We start from the raw sequence: 22,643 nt of genomic DNA on the forward strand, positions 1-22,643 counted from the left end.
TATAGTAAGCATAACTGTCAAAGCAGTCTTAATTATAAACATGGAGTACTGTGGATGTGGAGAGAACAGAATAGATTTCCAGTCCAGAGACCAGACAAGTGATCATTGCATGAATATAGGGGTTTAGGATATAGTAAAAAGTGGACTTCAGTCACATTTTCATCAGAACTCCTAGAGTTGATAGACAGGGTCAGATGTCCTTGGCCTCCACATGCAACCAAGAATCAGACAGACAGAACAAACCCTTTATTTTCCTTAGCTGGTTTCATTTGTTGACCACTAAAGATTCATGGTTCAGGAGCAGGTGCCATTCTGTTCACAGAATCACAAACTGGGTCAGGTTGGAAGGCACCACAGTGGGTCATCTTCTCCAACCTCCTGCTCAAGCAGAATCAACCTAGTACACATTGCACAGGATTGCATCCAGTTGGAAAATGTGCTGAATGCATCATACAGTACTGATATGGATGAAGAAAGTGAAGTGGTTAAATCCTCCTTAGCCTGTCCTGTAAATGCAGAGATTATTAAAAGAACTCCTTCAAAAAGGGCTACTCATCAACTGGCCAGATTACCTTCTATCATAACAGTATAGCAGCTTTAAACCAGACAGAAATTGAGACATCCTTCTGCATTTCTCAATCCTCCTTCTTTTTTCCCTTTTCCTTTCCTGTTTTTTTCTTTTTCCTTTTATATTTTTTTCTGCTTTTCTTTTCCATCACTTGTTAACTTCAAAAAGAAGTGAAGAGGGTCTGAAGGAGAGTCACAGGAACACTGACAATAGTAACATAAGCTTAATGGTAAGAGCTAATGAGAAATGTTCTAGAGCAAGGCTCAGTGCCCATAAATGAGATTAAGGTTTCATTATAATAGGTGAGACTCACTAACTTGAACTAATGTCCATATGTCTACTTGGATACATGCTTTTACCCATAATCAGTCAATTCTTCTAAACTGAGACTCAAAAGAGCACATTATCACACATTTGCTCCCCTTGAATAAAGTCAAACTTTCATAGGTTTGATTTAGCTACAGACTTCATTCAGCAGGTGTGCACAAATTTGTGCCTCTATGTCCATTTTACTTGCCATAAGGATGATTGGCATACAGTCTTCAAGTGGATCACCATTAAAAGTTACTCAAACCTGGCAGAAATAAAGCATGATGGTTTTGGACTGGTGAAAGGAGTCAACCTATTTTTTGCAGAATTGTATTCCAATTCAGATAGAGTTCAGTTGGATGGAAACATGCAAGACCTCCTTGCTTATTTGTTTTTTAATCTTGAATACAAACAAAAGGTGCCCCTTTTTAAATGGTGTGTGGATTTAGTTTCAAGAATTGTATGCAAACATTAGATTTTGATGGATTTTAAGAAATGAAATCTAAAGACATCAGCATAAATTACTTTTAGAAAAGCCAATATTTATTTGAGAAGCAAGCAACCAAGGAAAGGCTGTCTTTAAGATTTAGGTTGTCTTGTCTTGTGGAGCTTTAAGAATTTGGTAGCATTTTGATATTCCACTTGTAACATGAAAAACTATTTTCTACTACTAATTTTTTTAATTTGTTTTCTTTTCAGCTCCTTGTGGCTATAATGTAACTGCTCAGAATGGTACAGTTTATTCCCCAGGATTTCCAGATGAATACCCAAATTCCAAGGACTGTACTTGGCTAATTATTGTATCTCCAGGCCATGGGATTTATATCAACTTTACCTTGCTTCAGACTGAACCTGTGAATGACTACATTGCAGTTTGGTATGCAGTTTTTTGAACGAGAAGTGATTTTTTTCTGATTGATTTATGAAGTCTCACTGTCCCAAGCTGCAGATTTTCTTAGTATTGTTCTTTAGGTGGTCATATATTCTGAAGAACAGCACAAAACAACCTCTAAGGTTATCTGAAAGAAAAAAAATAAATTTATCATTGTCTGAACTTTTTAAGAATGATGTTCCAAAAAGTATTTTGAAGCTTGAACTCAGTTATCAATCAGATCTTGTTTGATTCTTCTCTAACTTGAGGCCATATAAGGTCAAAGCGATGCAATAATCCACACTATGTTGCATTATGAGTTCCATGAACATACAGGCAACATATGTTAGTTTTTGCAAAACTTTCTGTCATTTTTAGACATTAACTAATTTAGGCATTAAGTAAGATTTTCTTAAATTTTCTTAATATTTCAATATGCCTGATAGACATACTTTTTATATTTTCTAACCCAGAATTTCAGGCCTTGTACCTTCATGTCTTTAAGCTTCATACTGTATGTTCCTCTTCTATGAATTTGCATTTCTTTCTACACAAACCCATTAAACTTGTGACCTCAGCTGAAGGAAGAGGCCTTAGAGGTTTCTAAATTCTTGCATAAGGATTTACTGCACTCAAGAGCAGGCATAGATGATTCCCAAAGGTGTTGCACATCACCTCTGTCTAACCCTGGCCCTTACCCCACATACTGTGCAAAGTGACTTCTACAGATAGTATGCTATATATGCTACAGATAGTTCAGGAAAAGGAAAGTTTGCGCAGAATACAGGATATAACAGTCCTGTATGAGTCAGCTGCCCTGATCTCCCAGCTAGTGCACTCTTCCCATAGCTTCCCATAGCTATTGGTGAGGTTTTCTCAGTTTATAATGATGCATTATTTCTGAACAGCCATTTGGTTGCTCTGGTATTTGCATTACTTGTAAACTCAAATGTAAAATACATCATAGATTATCTTGTCTGCCAGGTTGTATATATATATAATGCTTGGCTTTTTAGTGATAGAACTGAGGTGACTAAATATCCCTCTGATTGAAAGACAGTGAAAGGTCAAAAGCTAACAGCTTTCAGAGACATTCTAGATAATCTCAAGCCTTCTGAAATAACACAATGCAAAAATTTTTTCATTCAGTTTATATTTATTACATGTAATATACAAGATAGCCAGAAATAAGTGTTGTAGAGCTATAAAAATAGTTCAGTCATGAAAGCAGGGAATTCTGTTTACTTATTCATTCTGACTGTTCAGGCCTGAATGTTCCACATTATGATACTGGAAGTGAATGAAGCCTGATGTTACTGGCGTATGTTTCTCTTTGGATGTCTTATCCTACTGTTGAGAAACAAAAAACACACAATTTTTTCCTGTTTTTTCCCCCCATTATTTTTTCCCCCATTATTTTTTCCCCCTTAGGACACACCTTTGAATTTTTGGAATTTATTTAAATGGCAGAATAACTTGCAATTTCCAGAATTCTGTGTTTTAACCATGAGCTGAAGACTTGTAGCACCTTGGTCAAAATGCTAGAAATATGACAAGCATTACAAGATTTCTATTTTCTTGTTTTTTTCTTCTTATGATCTGTACATGAAAATTTTTGGCAGGAACACATATTGAAAATTTCTTGCCACCACTACATTTCTTGCCCATATAAATATAAAAATTATTGCAAACTAGCCTGGTCTCTAAAAAAATATCATGTTTGAAGTTGGAAAGAGTATTCTCTGTGCCTAAATTAAAAAAAAAAAAAAAAAAAAAAGAGGAACTCATTTTAAATCATTAGGAAAACCATTTCTTACAAAAATTTGAACTGCTCTCCAGAGAAAAGAGACTGTTAATTTGAATGTAAAGAACATTAGTTTTCAGCTGACTTGTTAATGTTTTACATTCCAGGGATGGTCCTGACCATAATTCACCTCAGCTAGGAGTTTTCAGTGGAAATACAGCTCTGGAAACAGCTTACAGTTCTACCAACCAAGTCCTCCTCAAATTTCACAGTGATTTTTCAACAGGAGGATTCTTTGTCCTCAATTTTCATGGTCAGTTTTCTTTATATAATTAACATGTAATTACCACAATAATTTAGTGAATTTTAAAAATATTTCTTAACTCTGTGGTTTGCTGATCTACCAGGATTCATGGATTTGCTGTTTTGTTTGGTTTGGTTTGGTTGTTTTTTTGTTTTGTTTCATTTTTTTGTTTTGTTTCGGGGTTTTTCTGGTTTTTTGTGGGTTTTTTTTTTTAATTAAATATTAAATCCTAAGAATGTTAATTTGGTGCTCTTAATGAATTGTGTTCTATTTTTAAAGTTACCCATTACCATCTAATATTAAGCTCTTACCCTTTTAATTACTTTGGCCTATTTATTCAATAAGATTTAACTTTCTTTACTAAAATTATTCTCCAGCTGACCGTGCCTAGGGCTCATGGTCAGAAAAGTTTCTGGGATGCTATGGTAGGGTTGAACAATAGCATAAGGACTGATACACAGCAAAATACTTTGTTCAAAGTTACATTCGGCACTAAAGGTGGTGAAAATTAGGCATCTAACTCAGAAGTGAAAAGCTGAAGTATAATTCTAGTTCTAATTTGGACTGTCACCCAAAATATGTGTAATAAATGGAAGTTTTTTAGCCTTCTGGACTCTAAATTAAAAATATACAATTAATTAATTCATAAAGACCACAGTAATTGTCACAGAGAGTATCTGAGATATCTATTTGCATGGGGAAGTCCATATGAAATTGTTACGCAGAATTTGAAATGTTTCTCTTGTCTGTACTTTTCTCCTAAAATGAGGTCATGATACATTATCACCCAGTGCACTTAACCAGAGAAGCAAAAACTAAAGTGGATAGGATTATGAAGTTGTTCAGAGAATTTTCTTCTGATGGTAAATTAGTTGCAGGAAGGGGAGAGATTTTATTTGATATAAGCACTCTCATTGAAATCTTTATTTGTGTTTTGAATTCTTTTAATCCCAAAAGGTGTTCTTCAAGTGTTGTAGGCATTCTATTCCATTTTAGAAACAAAGTAATTTTTCCTTTCTTATGAGATTGCTCACAATATATTGAAAAAGATTTGAAAAGCAGACAAGAAACTTTGTTTAAAGAGTCATAGAATCTTAGAATGTTTTAAATTTAAAGAGACCCTCAAGAATATCTAGTTCCAACCCCACAACCATGGACAGGAACATCTTCCACCAGACCAGGTTTAGACCTAGACTTGTATGAGTCCTGAGATCCAGAACTTCTCTGGGCAGCATGTTTCCAGTCTCACCACGCTCATGTCATGTAATGACATTTATCTGGAAAAATGTTGTAACTGAGAGACCACAAGGTTCAGTGCAGTTCTTGTAATTTAGGAAATGTTAATATGAAATTAGTTCTCTGTAAAATACTCTTTAATATGCCAGCATTTAATTTTTTCCACTTAAATTTGCAGCTTATCAGCTCAGGAAGTGCCAGCCTCCACCCACAGTTGCACATGCAGATTTGTTTACAGAAGATGATGACTTTGAAATAGGTAAAAAGATAGTATTTCTTTTCCTTCTGTTTTCACTTGAATTCTAGTTAAACTAAGCTATTTCATCTTCCATCTGAGACTTTGATATGCTTCTGTTTGAAGGAATTTTTGAGGTTTAACTTTTTTTTCAATACCTTTTTCAGGAGATTTTGTGAAGTACAGGTGCCATCCTGGTTTCACCCTTGTTGGACAAGATATATTAACCTGCAAACTGAATGCACAGTTGCAGTTTGAAGGATCCTCTCCATCCTGTGAAGGTAAATATGTACTTGCATGGTGTGTGTATCATTAATGTGCATCCTACATAAAGCATCAAATTTTAGACACTGTCATTTTGTTGATGCTTAAAAGAAAATTTTCCATTTACTTCTTTAATATCTAAGAAATTCACATTTTTTTTATGTACTTGGCCCTAAGAATTTCATGTAAAAATTTTATTCTTTAGAACCAATGGGAAGTGATTTTAACTATTTGACTCCACCATTACTGAAACACTGATTTCTTAGATTACTTTGAAATATTCTATATTGCTTCATATCAAACCAAGGATTTATTTTTATTTTTGAAAAATACTAAAAATATGAATTTAAATTAAGCTTTCAAATTAAAATAAGAAATTATTCTCTGTGCTTTGACAAATATGGTGACATTTTATACCAGACTTACATGAAAAAGTTGTACCTGATTTCTTTTCTTCAGCCAAGTTGTATCTTTATATAAATTTAATTTCCTTAATTCCTTAATTTCTGGAAACTAGAATTACTTGGTTTTATTTCTCTCCCAGCCTTCCCAGTATTACTGTGGACATAAATGTTGAATGTAATTCCTATTTTATTATAAAACCCTAGCTTATATTTATGAATCATATAAAATATTGCAAAATCACTTAAAAGTTGTGCTTTTAATGACTGTCTTTATAGTGTTTAGTCATAAATACATATTTGAAAGTACACATGTTGCATTTTGTAAACCTAAGTATCTGAAGAGGGGGAAATACACATTTCTGCATCTGACCAGAAATTCTGTATACCAGACCATATACCCAGTGTTCCATATCTAGCACTGGCCAATAATGATTTTCTAATGAAGGACAGAAAATCATTGCAAACATGCAGTTAATTAGGGCCTCCACCCAACTGTAGCTAAACCACTCTTAAGCTAGAAATGTTCTTTATGTTTTGAATCCTGTACGGCTGTTTCTTCATTAGAATTATTCAGTTCTATTTTGAACCCATGTAAATGCCTTAAATCCACAAATTTTTGTACAAGAAGTTACAGAATCTATTTATTTATTTATTTATTTATTTATTTACTTATTTATTTTTTTATTTAATATGAGAAGTTATTTCTCTGTCTGCTTTGAACTTGGCACATGCTGTTTTCACTTCATGTCATCCAGTTCTTATGGGGAAAAATAATCAGTAACTCTTAAAAGTTATTCTCTATTCATCATACTTGTATCGTGATTTTATAGACCAGAAGATATTCAATATTTTTAAGTATTCTTCCCATCCTTTTCAATACCCTGCCCAATTCCTTTTCCTTAGGAGTGATGCAGGATGGATCAGCATTTATACAAAATTATTTTATCCTCATGGACTTGAAAAAAAATTTCTACTTGCTATGCAATTTGCATAATGTATTTCAAACTAATTTTTGAACTGCCTTCTTGTATTTCTACATTTTACCTATAATTTATAGTTGATCGTATTGTCCTTGTTTAGATCAGCTTCATATTTTTTAAAGACACAAGAACACTTTCCATTTCCTTGAGCTGTGACAATATGTTGTAGTAGTCAAAAAATATATTTCTATGATAGAAGCCCAAGTTCTAGCATATTATATATGAGTCTGATGACATATCTGACAGGCAAGAAAAATCAGTCTGCATGACCACTTCTACATCATTCTCAATAAATGACCTTCAGAGCAGCTGTAATCACAATACACCAGAGTTTTCTTACAGCTCCTTTTCCCTTCCTGCCTGAGGACAGACTTTCTCAAAATGTTTTGTACTGTGTTATCTTGCCAAGTATTTTCTAGCATGCAGAGCCCGAGGCACCCATACAGAACATGCTGTCAGTGTGAATGGGTTTATGCTTCACAGTAGTTGAACAGTTGTGATTTCTGTTTCTACACTTGGAGCCGCGGCTCTCATCCTATCCCTTTATCCTCTTGCTACAAATTTCTTTCATTTTTTAGTTGCTGTTAGGGAAGTGTAGAGGTGTAAATTAAAGCATTATGGGCATTGTGACAGCAAGAAATATTCCAGTAGTGGTCACAAAAATTGAGATACTAAAGAGTTAAAGAGATAATGGGTATTCAGTATAAGGTAATATAGCAGCCCAAAACAAGTTAAGGAGATAATGTGATAATATTGTCCTAATGAGGTGATAATATTTATGAATAGAAGCAAAATCAAAGATAAGGATATCAAAAGTAGTACTATAGTTAAGAAGCTTGGTCAGGCCTTCCCCAAAAAACCTAGATCAGATTTCTTCAAAAGCCATATTAGGGAATGTATTCCTCAAAACTAGAATATGAAGAAAGTGTTATGCTGCCATGCAGAATTACCTTTCTTATGACAATACCTCACTGCACACAATTACATGTGACTGTGTAACATAAAGATAGTTATTTCCTGTTATATTTTTCTAAGCATTGCCTCTGTGCATGAATTTATACAAGTTTAACAGATAACATTATTTGGAATTTACATGTGCAACAATATTATTAAAAATGAATGTAAAATAGATTACTTTTGTCCTCCAATATGCCTAAAGCATGTTTTTAGTATTTATTCCTGTTTCATTCCAAGCTATTTTACAGTAGCTACTTTTAAAATTCATGGAATTTACTTATAAATAATTGATAATCAAATATATTGTGGGGCACAAGCATTTAATCTATTTTGCAGCTCAGATTTTCTCAGCTGGTAAATTTCACATCAATTCCTAAACTTCTAAATGTGTAGGGAGTTGAGTCAGCCTGTAATTTAACTGACAGAAGAGAGTCCATGAGGTACCAAATATGTTAATATGTTAGTCAACTGACAAATAAAAGAAACAGTATTAAGAGTAGACTATTGTGGTAGATTGTCTTTGGATGGTCACCAGGTGCCCACCAAGACACTCTATTACTCCTCAGCAAGACAGGAGAAGGAAATAAGATGTAGAAAAACTTGTAGGTCAAGAAAAGGCAATTTACTAAAGCAAAATGAAAGGTCACATGCAAAAGAAGAGAAAAAAGACAGATATTTTCTTCTTTACAGCAGCAGGTAATGTCCAGACAATTCCTGAGAAGCAGGACTTCAGCACATGTAGCTGTTGTAAATAATAAGTACACCCTATTCTTCCTCCTTCATTTTAGCCTTTATTGCTGAGCCATTGTCATATTGTTGGAATATTCCTATGGTCAGTTTGGGTCAGCTGTCCTTCCTAGGCCCCTCCCAAGACCTCGCCCACCCCCAGTATACTGGGAGATGGTGGTGCAGAATGGTGGAGACAGCACTAATGGTGGAGACAGCACTGATGCTGGGCCAGCACTGCTCAACAGTGGCCAAATTCCTCTGCATTATCAACTCCTTTGTAGCTACCAATATAAAGCACAGCACTGTCAGGGGGGCTGTGGGGAAAAATAGCTCCATTTCAGCTAGACCTAACACAGATATGTTTGCCTCAACCAGACAAGTTTTTATCTAGGAGTATTCTATTTTTAAATATTATCCTAAAAGGGGAGAGCTAATATTATAGGAAGAGATTGAAGTAGCAGGTTTTGTTTTTTTTTAACCTGTTGTGTGCATAGTGAATACAAAATAATAAAACTGTGGAGTTTACTTTCATTGAAATTACATAGGAAGTAAATCTTGGCAATAGGAAGATCTAAAGCTTAGTGTTTAAAAACATTTGGTCACTTCTGTCCTAGCAGAGAAGAGGTACTGAGCTGTTTACAGATTAGAAGGACATAATAGTTTTAATTTTATTTGAATTTTCTGCTCTAGGAATATGCTAGTTTTGTCTCAGTACCACAGAGGACTATTCCATATCTCCTTTCACTCTTAGCATCACTATTTGTGTTGATTTGTATTAAAGAGGTACAGGTTTTTTTTCCTCATAAACATTATTTCTCCTTTTTTGAAATTGTTTTGTTATTAAAATTCTGAAGTTCAGTAAGTGAATACAATAGAACATGTGGAGGAAAGAATTCCTACAGCAGTTCTGCTGATGTCTTTTCAATCCTAAAAGCAGTCAGACAAAAAGACACAGTTAGGTGGTAAAAATGCGGTTACCTATATAAAGGATCCTTTATGGTGCACAGCAAGGTGGAATGCATGCCGAAAATGCTCTGAAGATGCACATGGTAACATAAAGAGGGCACAATTTTATGTTTCACAAATTAGCATAACTGACAAGAATCCCCAGTTAGAGACACGTGAGACAATTCTTCCCTGGTTTGACCCTTTTTTGAAACTCCCCCTTTAGATACTAACTAAACTTTTTTTATGAGAAAGTGTCTCAAGAAGACATTTTAACCTTGGTTCCCAGAGAATTTAACCTCGGGCCCCAGAGGACTGGAGTCTCTAGGAATGTGTTTTGTCTTTCTGTCTAGTTATACAATAGGCTACAAAGCTACAAATATATAAAGAATTTATAAAATCGAAAAGGCTAAAATCAGTTTGGCATCACTGCATTGATCATTTTCTTGTGTATGTGTGATGATGTGTTCAAGGAAATACTATGTCCTTTAGGCTGTTGATTTTTAATATTCACTCACCAAAGAAATGTTCTTAATTACAAAGCAACATCATACTTTTCCTCAATTATGAGAAAGGGGCATGAGGAAACACCTGAAAAAGGTACCTTTTCCCCCATGGTGAATAAATTAGTTTCAGGTCCCTTCTTAGGATTTGGCTGCAAAGAATGAGAGAGCTGAGAGCAGTATTTCTCTGTTATCAATAATTTTTAAATGCTTTTGAAATAAATTGTTTTGTTGTTATTTTTTCAAACCTAGTAAACAAGCTATTTCCTTGTCTCTTTCCTTCATCTTTTGTCTCTGATGTCTTTACGAGAAAAACTAGATAATCCAAGAGCAAAGTAGCTGAAATAAGAAGGCAGGAAAAGTAATTTCTTTGGGTTTTTTTTTAATCCTTTCCTCTCCCCTCCACAATTTCCTATTCCTGCCTCTTTCTCTTTTTGCAGACCATTCTTACCTGTTCTCTGGAGCACTGCTGCAGGTTTCTGAGATGACTACAACCAGTGTCTGTGCTGAGTGTGTCTTTCTTCCTGTTCTATGACAGTTCTTTTATCCCAAAAGAAACTAACATTTGTCACTTCTCTGAATTGTTGATTTTCCTCTATGTTTCCATTTCATTCCTTCACTGACTCAATTTTTTAAAGATGCTTGCAGTGTATTTCTTGAGTTAGTGAACAATATCTCAGCACTTATTGACAGTGTTCTAGGTACCACTATACATTGATCTCAGACTTTTAAAAATGTATTTTTGAATCTTATTCTTAGTTGATAATCTTCTACCCAAGATTCCAAAAACTTCATATACTGGAGTAAGTAAACAGAGTCCATTTAGAGAGCTCTTGGGAAGATATTTGGAGAGCACCTCTCTGAAAATGATACCTGTGGTAATTTAGCTGAAAGAGCACCCATATAAAGGAGGCAATAATAGCCTTTTAGATTAACCCAGCTGTAAACTTCTCTGGAAGAATTATACTTCCCAAGTAATGAGATCAGCAGGCTTTTGTCTTGTCGGGACTGTATCTGTGTTACATTCAGATTTTGCTTGCACACCCCAAATCCAAATGACTACTATATAATTGGTTTCATGAGTAATTTGACCAATGGTGATTTCCATAACTCCCTAAGATCCTGAGGCAAGGCAGGCAACAAAAGACATTTGTATCCTTAACATTTGTGCTGCTAGGGTTTGGTGTTTAGTGTTTAGTGTTAAACATGGCATGTTTACAAAACCACTCCAGATGTACTTCCAATACTCCCATATCACATTCCAAGTGACCCATACATTTCAACTTCTTGTTTGTCATGTTTAGTTGATTGTAGCCATTTCTAAACCATAGTTTATCCAGAGAGGTGACAGCTTTCCAGTATTGAAAAAAATCACTGCGTGTTGCTGTGAAAAGTCTGACAACATCACTTATTTCTCCAGGACACTTGTAATTTATGACTTTGAAGACAGGCTTTTAATTCTCAAGTAGCTCTAGTAGACATTACCATTTTTAATAAACATTTCAAATAAGTCAATACTCAGTAAAATTCACCTTTTCCCTTCTTAAAATAGTCTGTAGCGTAAGGAATGATACTACAGGATAAAACAGGTTGTGGAACTGTGTTGTGTCAGCTACTCTTCATCACTGATGTGCACTTTTATTCATGTCTGACAGGAAATGCTTTTGGGAAAATTCTTGCTATTTATCTGATAATATTTCTCTGCCCAGTTTTTTTCTTTGAGAACTTGTAGGCTTACTTTTATTTTCTGTGGATTTATGACCACTTTTTGACAGTATTTTCCCAAGTTATTCTTGTTTTATTCTGAAGAATAGAGTAAGTCAAAGTAGCAGTGTGTATCATTTTATGAGAACAAGAGAAGCAGCTATTGTCATTAAACACATACGTTAGACAGACGTTCATGTGAAATTTCTGGGTGTAATTTTACTACAGGTGTTTCTGCCTCAAGAGGCAATCCCTGGATTACTGGCAAAAGAATTCTTACTGCTTTATGTACCATTGTCCCATCAGCTTTCACTCTCCTAAGATCTTCTGTCAAAGATGGTTTTGCCTCTAAGGGATCTCTCTGTTGCAGCCAGTGCTGCCAAATGATAGCAGAAAGGGATATATGCCAAACAAAAATTATTTGCTTTCGATCTTTTCCTCAGTCCAGATCTTGTTCTCCTGTTTGATGGCCTATTATCACTTGCATATTACATCCCTCCTTTTCACTGCCTGACACTTTTCTCTCTGACCAAATAGATTTTTAGCTACAACTAAACCTAAATTATACCTCCAAGTTTGCTAAAGGCCTTCTGAAGGAAATGGTCCAGTTCTTAATGTTTGTTTCTGATAGTTATGTGTAGATTTTCCCCTGTAGTATGTTTTTTGTACTGATCACTTTTCCCTCTGTTGTTGTGTTTTTTGCCTTTCTTACAACCTTTATTTAAGTGTTTGGGTACTGTGACAGATGATTTCCAGGAATGCATTTCTATCAGATATATTTGTGAATCTTACATAAAAACCATTTTTAAAATGGACATATATTATGAAACTGTGGACAAAGTGTATCAGATTTCAACAGGAAACAGTTTTGAAAAGAGAGTCCTTCATGAGAGGCAAAATATTAAAGAAAAATAGTGACTAACAAAACTTCCTGATCCAACCAGAGTTTAGGATACAAAATTTACAGTATTTTAATATACTATCTTCCTTTCAGTATGCAGAGGTCATAAACACCTATGAATATGGGGTGAAATTTAAAGTTCAGACTTTAAATAATAGGGCAAGTAGTTGCTAGGATCTTACTTGTATAACTTGAAGCATTCTGTATCCAAAGTGAACACCTTACATAAAACCTGTGTACTTTCAAATGATCTGCTATATCTAGATCTTTCAGCATTGTCATGTTCATGTAACAGGCTTCATTCTTAAAGCTGGGTCATTTTTTTAAGATCCCAAATGTAATACAATTTCCAAATAAAAAGTTTCATCAGTACTTTTACCTCACCTGTGTGAATGATCACAACCAACATATGTAAATTCCTTTACTGAAACTGCTTTGGGGTCTAACATATTTCTTTCTGGATAGATTATTTACTATAATTAATAAATTTATATAATGTTTCCTAAATGCAAGTTTTAGAAAAGTGGTCCTTCTTCCATGCATATTATAGGGAACTTTTTTCCCCCCTTCCATCTAGAATATGGTTCTAATACATTTTCATTTGGAAACTGACCCTGAAGTATGCATTTCATGGTGAAGAAGCACTTTGTTTTATTGCTACTCTTAGTTCTCTTTTTGTGTCCTTTTTAGCACAATGTCCAGCAAATGAAATTCGTACAGAATCGTCAGGAGTGATCCTCAGTCCAGGTTATCCAGGCACTTATCCCAACTCTCAGACATGTTCTTGGACTATTAAGGTTGAGCCAGGATATAACATCTCCATTTTTGTAGAAATGTTTCAAAGTGAAAAGCAATTTGATGAGCTGGAGGTATTTGATGGTAAGAGAGATTTAAATTCTATCTAATTACACAAGAACAAATACTGGGTGGAGTAATTTTGAATTGTTGGGTTCATAATACAGTGATATATCTGAAGTTTAAAGAATAATTCAGAATTCCTATTACTTTTGCCTTAAGTCTGAATCTATTAGCTAATGAAAGTTTTTATAGATGTATTCAGGACAGAGAAGATTTTAAATTTTCTTAGGTATTGTTACAGGAGGAGCAATAACAACTGGAGCTTCCCTAGGAAAGTTGCTCAGTTTTCTGTTTCCTGGGAAGTGTATGGAGGTGTCTGAACGGAGAAGTTAACATGCTGGTCTGTAATGGTTCATTTCTGGTGAAGAAGTATTTTGGGGTTATAACTACATTTTTCCAAATGAATAAAATTATTTGAGTCTAAATACTGAAATTTGAGTTCAATTACCTTTTCTGCTTTCTCCATAGCATAGCAAACTAGTGCTGTTCACTGTTTGAATGTACTGTTGAAGTGTTGAATACCACTGTGGAAGCGTTGAACTATCTGTTTTGGGGAAAAAGAGCAGAGAAATGACCAAAACTCATTTTCTGGTGTTGTCACCTCTCAAAGGGCCCTACATAATTCTTATTTTCTACTTAATTCTGAACTTATTATGATTTACTATTGATTTCATTTGAGTTCCCATTGATTGTCAAGGATAACTAGTCTATGATTGTTCTTAAATACATTTTTATTCATTTAGAGACCATTATCATATCTTCCCTCATTAACCGAGAATATATGATAAGTGTGATAGAAACGATGAATATTCACTATGGGAGTTTCACAGCATGAAAAAATATTAAAAGGTCATATTTTTTGAGGTATTTTTTTCTACGTATTCTTCTACAGGATTAGAATTAAATGTCTAAAATTATTAAATTATTTTACTTTTTGGTAGAAACATCCTAAAAAATCTACAAAACTTTTAATGCTTTTAAAAATGCCACTTCATTAGCATATTTTTTTCTTTATAACCTATATGCTGGTCCATGTTAGCTTAGTGCAGAAAATAGTCTGCAAATATGGAGCATTACTGGAACTTTTCTAGTGGTCTGATCGCTTTGTTTGCTTTTGATAAATTCTGTTGAAACAGTATAATTTTCCTGATGTATATTTTTGTTTTCTTTCCTGTGAATTTAAATGTAAAGAAACCAGATTATCAATAATACATCTGAGAGGAGCTAATGTTGTTCCTACATTTTTAAACACTTTAATTTTATGGCATGAAATGATATTCTTACAAATTCATTTCTACTGCAGCTCTGCAGAAGTAACTTTTTCTACCACCTACCAGCAACCTTAAGTGAAAAAGATAATGGCATATTTATAACCTCTCAACTATTGTGCTGTGTGGAGATTCCTGAGCTAGCTCTCAACAAGTCTGTATTCAGATATGGGCCATTGCAGTGGCTTGCAAAGATACTTGTTTGTGTCCCTGTGGCCACATTAGCAATGTACTTGGCTAGACTAATTAGTTGTACATCTCAGCATGAGTTTTTGGGGCAGAAAGCAATGCTGATGTAGCTAAACTGCTTCCAGCAATGGCTATAAGTCAGACTCAAATGTTGCTGCATTCTGCAGCACATATGTGTTATATTGTGGGGCCCTGTGAGGTCCAAAAGACCGTACTTCATTTAGGTTAGTAGAACTGCACTGATATATCTATAACAGGTAAAGATACATCATCAAAAAACTGTATAAAGATTTTTCAACTGCAGAAACTGTATAAAGATTTTTCAAGACAAATTTTAGAGAACTTTCGTTGCTAAGACATTCATCTTTGATTGCTTAAAAAGGCAGCTTTGCAATGCAAACCACAGCAGGGACTACACCTACCTGACTGCACTGTATATTATGGTGCTTCAGCAGCTGGATGATGATCAGTGTAGGAACCAGTCAGTAAAGTCACCCTGCACAACTGGGAGCAGCAAGCCCATGAGCCATTCCCACTTACCTGTCAGACCCTTAGAAAAACCTACCTGGATTCTAAACTAAAGAGGACATAACGTTACATTAACATAATTATGAAAGTATTTTGGACTTGAAAATACTGCATTCAGGCTATTTACACTGAATAGCATTAATTTAATACAGAAAATATTCTTTTTTTCTCTCTGAAATAAACCAAGACTAATATATCACTGAAAATACAAGGAAATGCAACTTTTATCTAATATTCAAGAGAACATCATATGACAGATCACCACACCAGAAGTTGAGTGTGTTCAGTATTTTCTTATACAGACAAACTCTGAAATAATAATTAAATAAATGTCAGATTCAAGAACAACTGAGTCATGCTGCTGACCTTCCTGAACACCCTCTGAAGAGCTGACTGCTAGTCATTAGCTGACTGCTAATGACTAAAAAATTTGGTGTGGCATATGGTGCTGCAAAATAATTTCATGTTCGCTAATAAGGATTCTCACCTTATTGTGGGTAGTTGATCTTTATTTGTAGAAGTCCATTTTTTAGTCCCTTGAGGATTTTAAAAGAACATTTACATTCCAAACTGTAGCAAGGGTATTAAAGAGATTTATAAAATCCAAAGTGAAGCACAGAGTAACTGAGTCAAATGTCATGTTCTAAATAATTTTTCAAGCAAAAATAGAAATTTACCTATGCATTCCTTATCATTTATCCTACAATGTAATCATCAAACACACTCTGCAATATGATAAACAAACAAGTTATGAAGCATATTGATGAGGGCATGATGAGCAACCTATGCCTAAAGCAATGCTTATTTGTTCTTATATTGTAGATGCATTTATTATTTAGAATTTTTTTAGTAATACTTACTTAGTTGTAATATTGTCATTAGGGTGGCTGAAATGCAGTTCCTAAGAACTGGGAGATAATTTTAATGTTTATGTTTTTGTGGTTTCCATAGCCTCGCTTTTATACCTGAAATGTCCCAGTCAGAAAATACACCTTTATTTTTATTGAACAGGATGGGGCTGACAACAATCATATTCAATTTTTAGGTGTCATTTCATTCAGTTTTATTTTTGTATTTTCATGAAACATAAGAAGACCTAATCAGGCTGTAGCTGCTCAAACTCAGCAAAAAATGAATAAATGAAGCTCTTTATTTGTAACAGCAACTCAGACTAAGATAATGTTGGTTGACATAGCTTTCTTAAACTTGAAAAAAAAATGGAGCAAAAGACAGGGAACATATAGAAGGCAGTGGTTCAGCTGGAGAGAACATAACCTTCAAATGGAGGAAAAAAATGCCATTTCATGTTTTAGAGAGCTTCCAGTTGGAGATTGGATTGATATATGTTGCTATATAATCAGTCCTGAAATGATTGTCTGTGCCTCTAGGGTTTGGGTTTTATTCTGGTGAAGATAGTGGTTTAGGGCCAGGACACAATTTTTCAGCATCTTGTATTTACCATAAATGAACACTACACTAAAATGAAACTATAATAAGCATATTAATTAACAGAACTGAATCCCAGTGAAGCATGTAAATTCCTTGCACTTTTACTGTGTGTATTCCAAGTGAAATTGTGATGATCTTACACATGACAGAACTTTTTATTTGCTACTGTTGTTATTATGTAATGTGGTGGTGTTTAAATTATTCAAGAATTACAATACCAAAAAATGTATAGGTTTGCTACCACTCACTAGTTAGAAAAGAGCTTAAATAAATAATAGATTTTAAAGGGTGAGGAGAAGAAACACAAACTCATTCAGTACATTTGTGTCAAATGGAAATGAATACTTTTTATTTTTTTTAAACCACTACTTTTTTCATGGAGAAAAATTTTTCATATTTATGGCGAAATCACTAATTGCTTTATATTTCCATTTTTTTTGTATCAAAAATTTTTATCTTGCATAAAAACATGTTTGTAAACATACACATATGTTTACATATGCTTGTATAAAGCAGTTATAGTGCTCTCTAGTGAAAACCTAAAACCAGATGGAAAGTTGAAACGGAGATCTGTTAGTTATTTTTCTGACAAGGAAATGTCAGGCTATTTCCTATTCTACCATGCTCACATTCACAGATGAGTTACAATGTGGAAAGAATTACTTAAACCCATAGTACTTTAAAACTTCAATAGTTTCTTTATTCATCTCTGAAGGTTCTTCTGGGCAAAGCCCTTTACTGGTTGCTTTGAGCGGAAATCATACTGGGCAACTGAACTTCACAAGCAAAATGAATCAGCTGTATCTCCGCTGGTCAACTGATCATGCAACCAGCAAGAAAGGATTCAAGATCCGCTACTCAGGTGATTATTCATGCTTTCTATTAAATTATACTTTGTGGATATACTGTTGTCCCCCTAGACTTAAAGCCATTGCAACTGTTCAGCATCAAAAAGAACTTGTAAAATAATGTCTGTTTCTCTGAAGATAAATTTTTATAGTGTTTATTTTAAGGATGTGAAATCATTCTTTCTAAGTTTAAGGTAAGCACAGAACTTGGTCTCTCCATTTTTTTCCAGTGTGCCAAAGATCTCTGGATTAATACTTCTCCAGCTAAGACTCCTCTCTGCACCTGTTCTTTTGTCTAATCAGGCAGATAAGAAGAGAGGCCTTTTAAATGTAGCGGTAGGGATAACCATTAGATTTACACAAAAGTACTCAGAAGTGAGAATTTTGATCCTCAATAGCTGTCCAGTACTTCAGTTGCAATTCACTACACAATTATTAGGTTTACAATTTCCTAGTGTTGCAGTTCACAACTCTCATTACTATGTTTTTCTTCATGTACAAATAAATGAAAAAAGGGGGAGGGGGGGTTGTGGAATAAGCCACTCATTTCTTCAACAGGCTGCATATGAATCTGGTAACATGAAAATATGTAAGTAGATTATCTAAATAGTGCCAAAATTATTTCCCTTATTAATTATAATAATCAAGAAGAAACATATTGCCATACTGGATTATGTATTATGTGTAGACATGTTGACCCTTGTTCAGTTTGCAGCCTCTTTGTGGTGTTTCCACACATCTACAGACACATTGCTACTAAAAGGCTTGGCTTAGACATCATTTACATGATGTGAATAGTACATTTGAGAGAGAAAGGTGATAATTGCTATCATTAACATTTCCTTCTTCTGTGTTTGGACTTGATTAGCAATATAAAGGTTGTGTGTGTTAATTTTGGTGGCTAATAATTGACAATATAAATTAAGCAGAGAAAGGAATACTAAGAGTGTTTTAGCAGAACACTTCATGAAGCACCAGGTATCTCTTATTTAGTCATGATATATGCTCTTAAGGAGACAGTTTTTGGAAAGCTCAGTCCTTTTCTGTACCTTCCATGCCCTGCTTATCTAATTTCCAGAAAGTTTCTCTTGTTACTGAAACATAAGATCAGGGCTCAGCTCAGAGCATAATTATGATTGTTTTGGGGATTTAAGAACTAAGCAGGAACTGTTAGCAGTCAGGAAAAAAGTCATTATCTACACCTGCACCTTTAGATAATTACTACAGACAAACTGAAGCTGAGGGATGGGAAAAAGAAAGTTTTTTTCAAGAATACTGGAGATTAATTTAATTTTTATATTAAAAAAGCAATTGCAAGACTTAATAGATGGATTGAGAGTGTGAAAGAGGGAACAAAGATAACCTGCCACATCATAACCCTCAAATGTGTGGCAGTGAAAGGAGTGAGCTTTCATTCATTAATTCAGAGTGACGAAGCAATATCAGGGTTACATGAACACACTTGATGTGAAGATTTTGGTTTGTAAATGTCAAATTATTAAGGAGACCGATTTTTGAGGAATGGCAAAATATTTTGTACCTTTGCATGTACACAAAACGCCTTTTGCAGTACTGAAGAAATGGTCTGTAATTACTAGGCTCAGTTCATCAATTATTATGGCACTAGCTATGACTAACGATAAAACTGGGGGACTGGAGACAGATATGCAGTCCTTATGGCTATGTTTTGGGAGTAAACAACAGTTTAGCTTTTTTTCCGCTTCACTAACCATCAGTGCCTGCATTTTTCTCTAAACTTCTGTCCGTTTTACATGAGATTCAATGGAAATAATCAGCATGAAAGAAGAGTAACAGTGAACAGCAGCATAAACAATTGGATTTGAATCCTAATGAGGGAGAGCAACATCATGAAAGTAGGAAAAATACAAGATCCCAAAAAGGCTATTGATACTGTGGCAGCTGTGACTGAGCCAGCAGGCTTCCTCATGATGAAGAACCTATTGAAATGAATTACTGCCCTCCCATAACCTTTCCCTTCTCCAGCTATGCCTGTGCACAAAATTTTGTAAATTGTGGTTTTTGTCACAGCTAGATTTCACTTGAAGTTACATATTTTATTCACTGTTAAAAAGTGCTAGAAACTTTGATGGGAATGCTTAATATTTTCTTTAGTATACAACCTTAATTGTGTAAGCTGTTTGCTTAATATTAATACTATATTTACAGTCATGTGGTATATGACTTTTTGCTAAATCTCAGTGGAAAAAAGCTGAGGCATTACAGCAGATGGGTATTCTTTTAAGGGTTTTGACATATTATAGAGGCACTAGCATAGATTTTAGTCCAAACTATACATTTCCTAACTGCACTGTTGCCTAGATATTAAAAGATCTCTTTCTTAATCTATGGAGTATCTGTATAGTATCCCTCAATAATTTATAACCCTGCATGCACATTCCTACCCAAGCAAGCTAGGATAAAAATATAACTAAGAAGAGGTAGGTGACTCTTTTTTTTTTATTGATTTTTTTTTTTTTAATTATTGATAGAGAGAATGAAAGTGCACTACAGTAACTAACATGTACACTGGAGGCACAAGGGCTTGGGAACCAGATGGGAACTTCATTTGCTGCTTTTCAAATTGACATTGCTACTAGAACATTTACAGGCTTTTTTTTAACTTTTGGTTATTCTTTCAAAAGTAAATAAGTCAGGTGGTTGCTGAGATAATTTGTAATTTCCTGCCTCAATTGTCCTTACGCCTCAGATTTATCTGGCCAGGTTTTGTAGAAGGGGAGCTACAAGTATGGCTTCTGTGAGAAGCTGCCAGAAGCTTCCCCCATGTCCAAAAGAACTACCTCCAGCTGGTTCCAAGATAGACCTGTGGCTGGACACAGATTGTGGTAGTACCTCTGCAATAACACACTGAAAAAAAGATACATATATATATATATACTCAGCAGCAGCTAGGAGTGAGAATACATGAGAGTGACAACTCTGCAGAAACCAATGTCAGTGAAGAAGGAGTGGGAGGAGGTGTTCCAGGCACCAAAGCTGTTTCCCTGCAGCTTGTATTACCCTTTAACCCTAGCACACCACTAAGGCCCACCCAACTGCTTGCTCCCTTCTCCCACAGCAGGACACAGGATGGAGTAGAGAAGCAGAAGAATAAATATGACAGCTATCTCCAGGAAAGCAGGGCTCCACCAGTCTTAATGGTGACTTGAATATAACTTGCAACATTGGTCCTTCCTTCTTCTCACAGCTTTTATTGTTGAGCATGACAACATCTTATGGACTATCTCTTTAGTCACTTGGGGTCAGGTATCCCATCTGTATGCCCTTCCAAATCCCTGAGCATCCCCAGCCTCTTTGCTGGTGGGATGGGTTGAGAAACAGAAGAGACCTTGACTCAGTGTAAGCCTTGCTCAACAGTGACATCTCGGTATTATCAACACTGATTTAATGAGAAATCCACAATGCAGCCTTATATTAGAGCCTTTGAAGAAAATGAACTCTACCCTAGACAAACCAACACACCTGGGAAAAGAAGAGGGGAAGGGGAAGGCAGGCAGGGCAGAGGCTTTTCACAATTTGGTTTGATTTCTTATTATCTTACCTTGATTTGTTTGGTAAAAAATTAAATTAATTTCCCCAAGTCAAATCTGCTTTTTCTATGTCAGTAACAGCAGAATGATTTCTCTCTGTCTCTGTCTCAGCCCGCAAGCCATTTGTTGTATTTTCTCTCCCCTGTGTAGCTGAGAAGGGGAGAAATTCAGCAGCTTTGGTGTGCACCTGGCATCCAGCAAGGGTCAACCCATCACACTTTTATTATTTTATTATTGTTCTTTTAATCTCATATTTAATTGCAAGAAGCTTAATTCTTCACCATTCATTTCTTGGTTTTTTTTAAGCTTTGGACATGTTAAACAAGTGTTCCTACTCCCTCTCTATTTCAATTTTAAATAAAAGAATATTGATTGGTTTGTCTTTACATTTTCCAGTAGATGGTTAGAAGTGACAAGGGAACTGTGTGAAGAAGTTCATCAGACTCTAAATAATTGTTTCTTCTCCAATTTGTAAACTTTTAGGTGGTGATTTGCACAGCGGGAAGGTCACAGCGGTTTATACAGTACTCTGAATCACAAAAAATATTCAGAATGATTTATAAAGGTTGAAGCACTAGTAAAAACAGCTTTCATATGAATAGCAGGTTATTTAATCAGATACTTAGTTTTGGAAGGGGGAGACATTCATAATTATCTCACTAAAGAGGAAATAGGCCTTTGCAAATTTATGTTGTCTTTTCATATTGTTTATTTGTTAGATTTATAATAAAATGCAAAAGAAAAGGAATGACAACTGGATTCCTTTTTTGTTGCTTGGTTGAGTATTGGTCTCCATTTTGATCCTGTATATTTTAAAGTGAAAAGTAACATACAGTTACTTCGTATGTTATGGTTCGTTAATTAAAGAAATAGTTTAGTAATAAGAAAAGATATATTTAGTTTTCTTATGTTACCTTCTTACTTCAGGCAGTGTTTGATTTCTTATCTATAAAGTGAGTATGACAGTAGCCTCCACTGCAGTGGATATTTAGAGAATAGCAGCACAAAGACATAAGATTTCCTGGTAATAGGACAAAGACAATTAAATATCCAAAAGGGAAAGTTAAAAGGAAAGAGTATACTGAGGTGTGACTTTTGATTTCTCAACATAAAATCTAGCATGTAAGGTAAACAAAGCACTGTGGTATCAGAAGGAGATTTTTTCATCTATTTATAATTTCAAACATAGTTCGGTTTCTGTGAATACTTACAAATATCTTCTTCATATTAGTTTTTTTGGTTACTGATCAAAGATACTGCTGGGAAAATCAAGTCCTTTG

At 34.7% G+C, this 22,643-nt stretch overlaps 1 protein-coding gene across 2 annotated transcripts in view; it reads left to right on the plus strand.

Annotated features, from left to right (window-relative positions):
- CSMD1 (CUB and Sushi multiple domains 1) overlaps positions 1-22,643 on the plus strand; it is a 1,067,087-nt gene that overhangs the window by 957,432 nt on the left and 87,012 nt on the right. For both annotated transcript variants that reach the window (XM_015621308.3, XM_015621309.3), the window contains exons 43-48: positions 1,577-1,754; positions 3,660-3,805; positions 5,211-5,291; positions 5,435-5,548; positions 13,345-13,533; positions 17,662-17,808. In XM_015621308.3, coding sequence (XP_015476794.1) covers positions 1,577-1,754; positions 3,660-3,805; positions 5,211-5,291; positions 5,435-5,548; positions 13,345-13,533; positions 17,662-17,808 — 855 coding nt within the window. The remainder of the gene's footprint in view (positions 1-1,576; positions 1,755-3,659; positions 3,806-5,210; positions 5,292-5,434; positions 5,549-13,344; positions 13,534-17,661; positions 17,809-22,643) is intronic.

Source organism: Parus major, chromosome 3 (assembly GCF_001522545.3).
Source record: "Parus major isolate Abel chromosome 3, Parus_major1.1, whole genome shotgun sequence".
Taxonomy (NCBI): Eukaryota; Metazoa; Chordata; class Aves; order Passeriformes; family Paridae; genus Parus; species Parus major.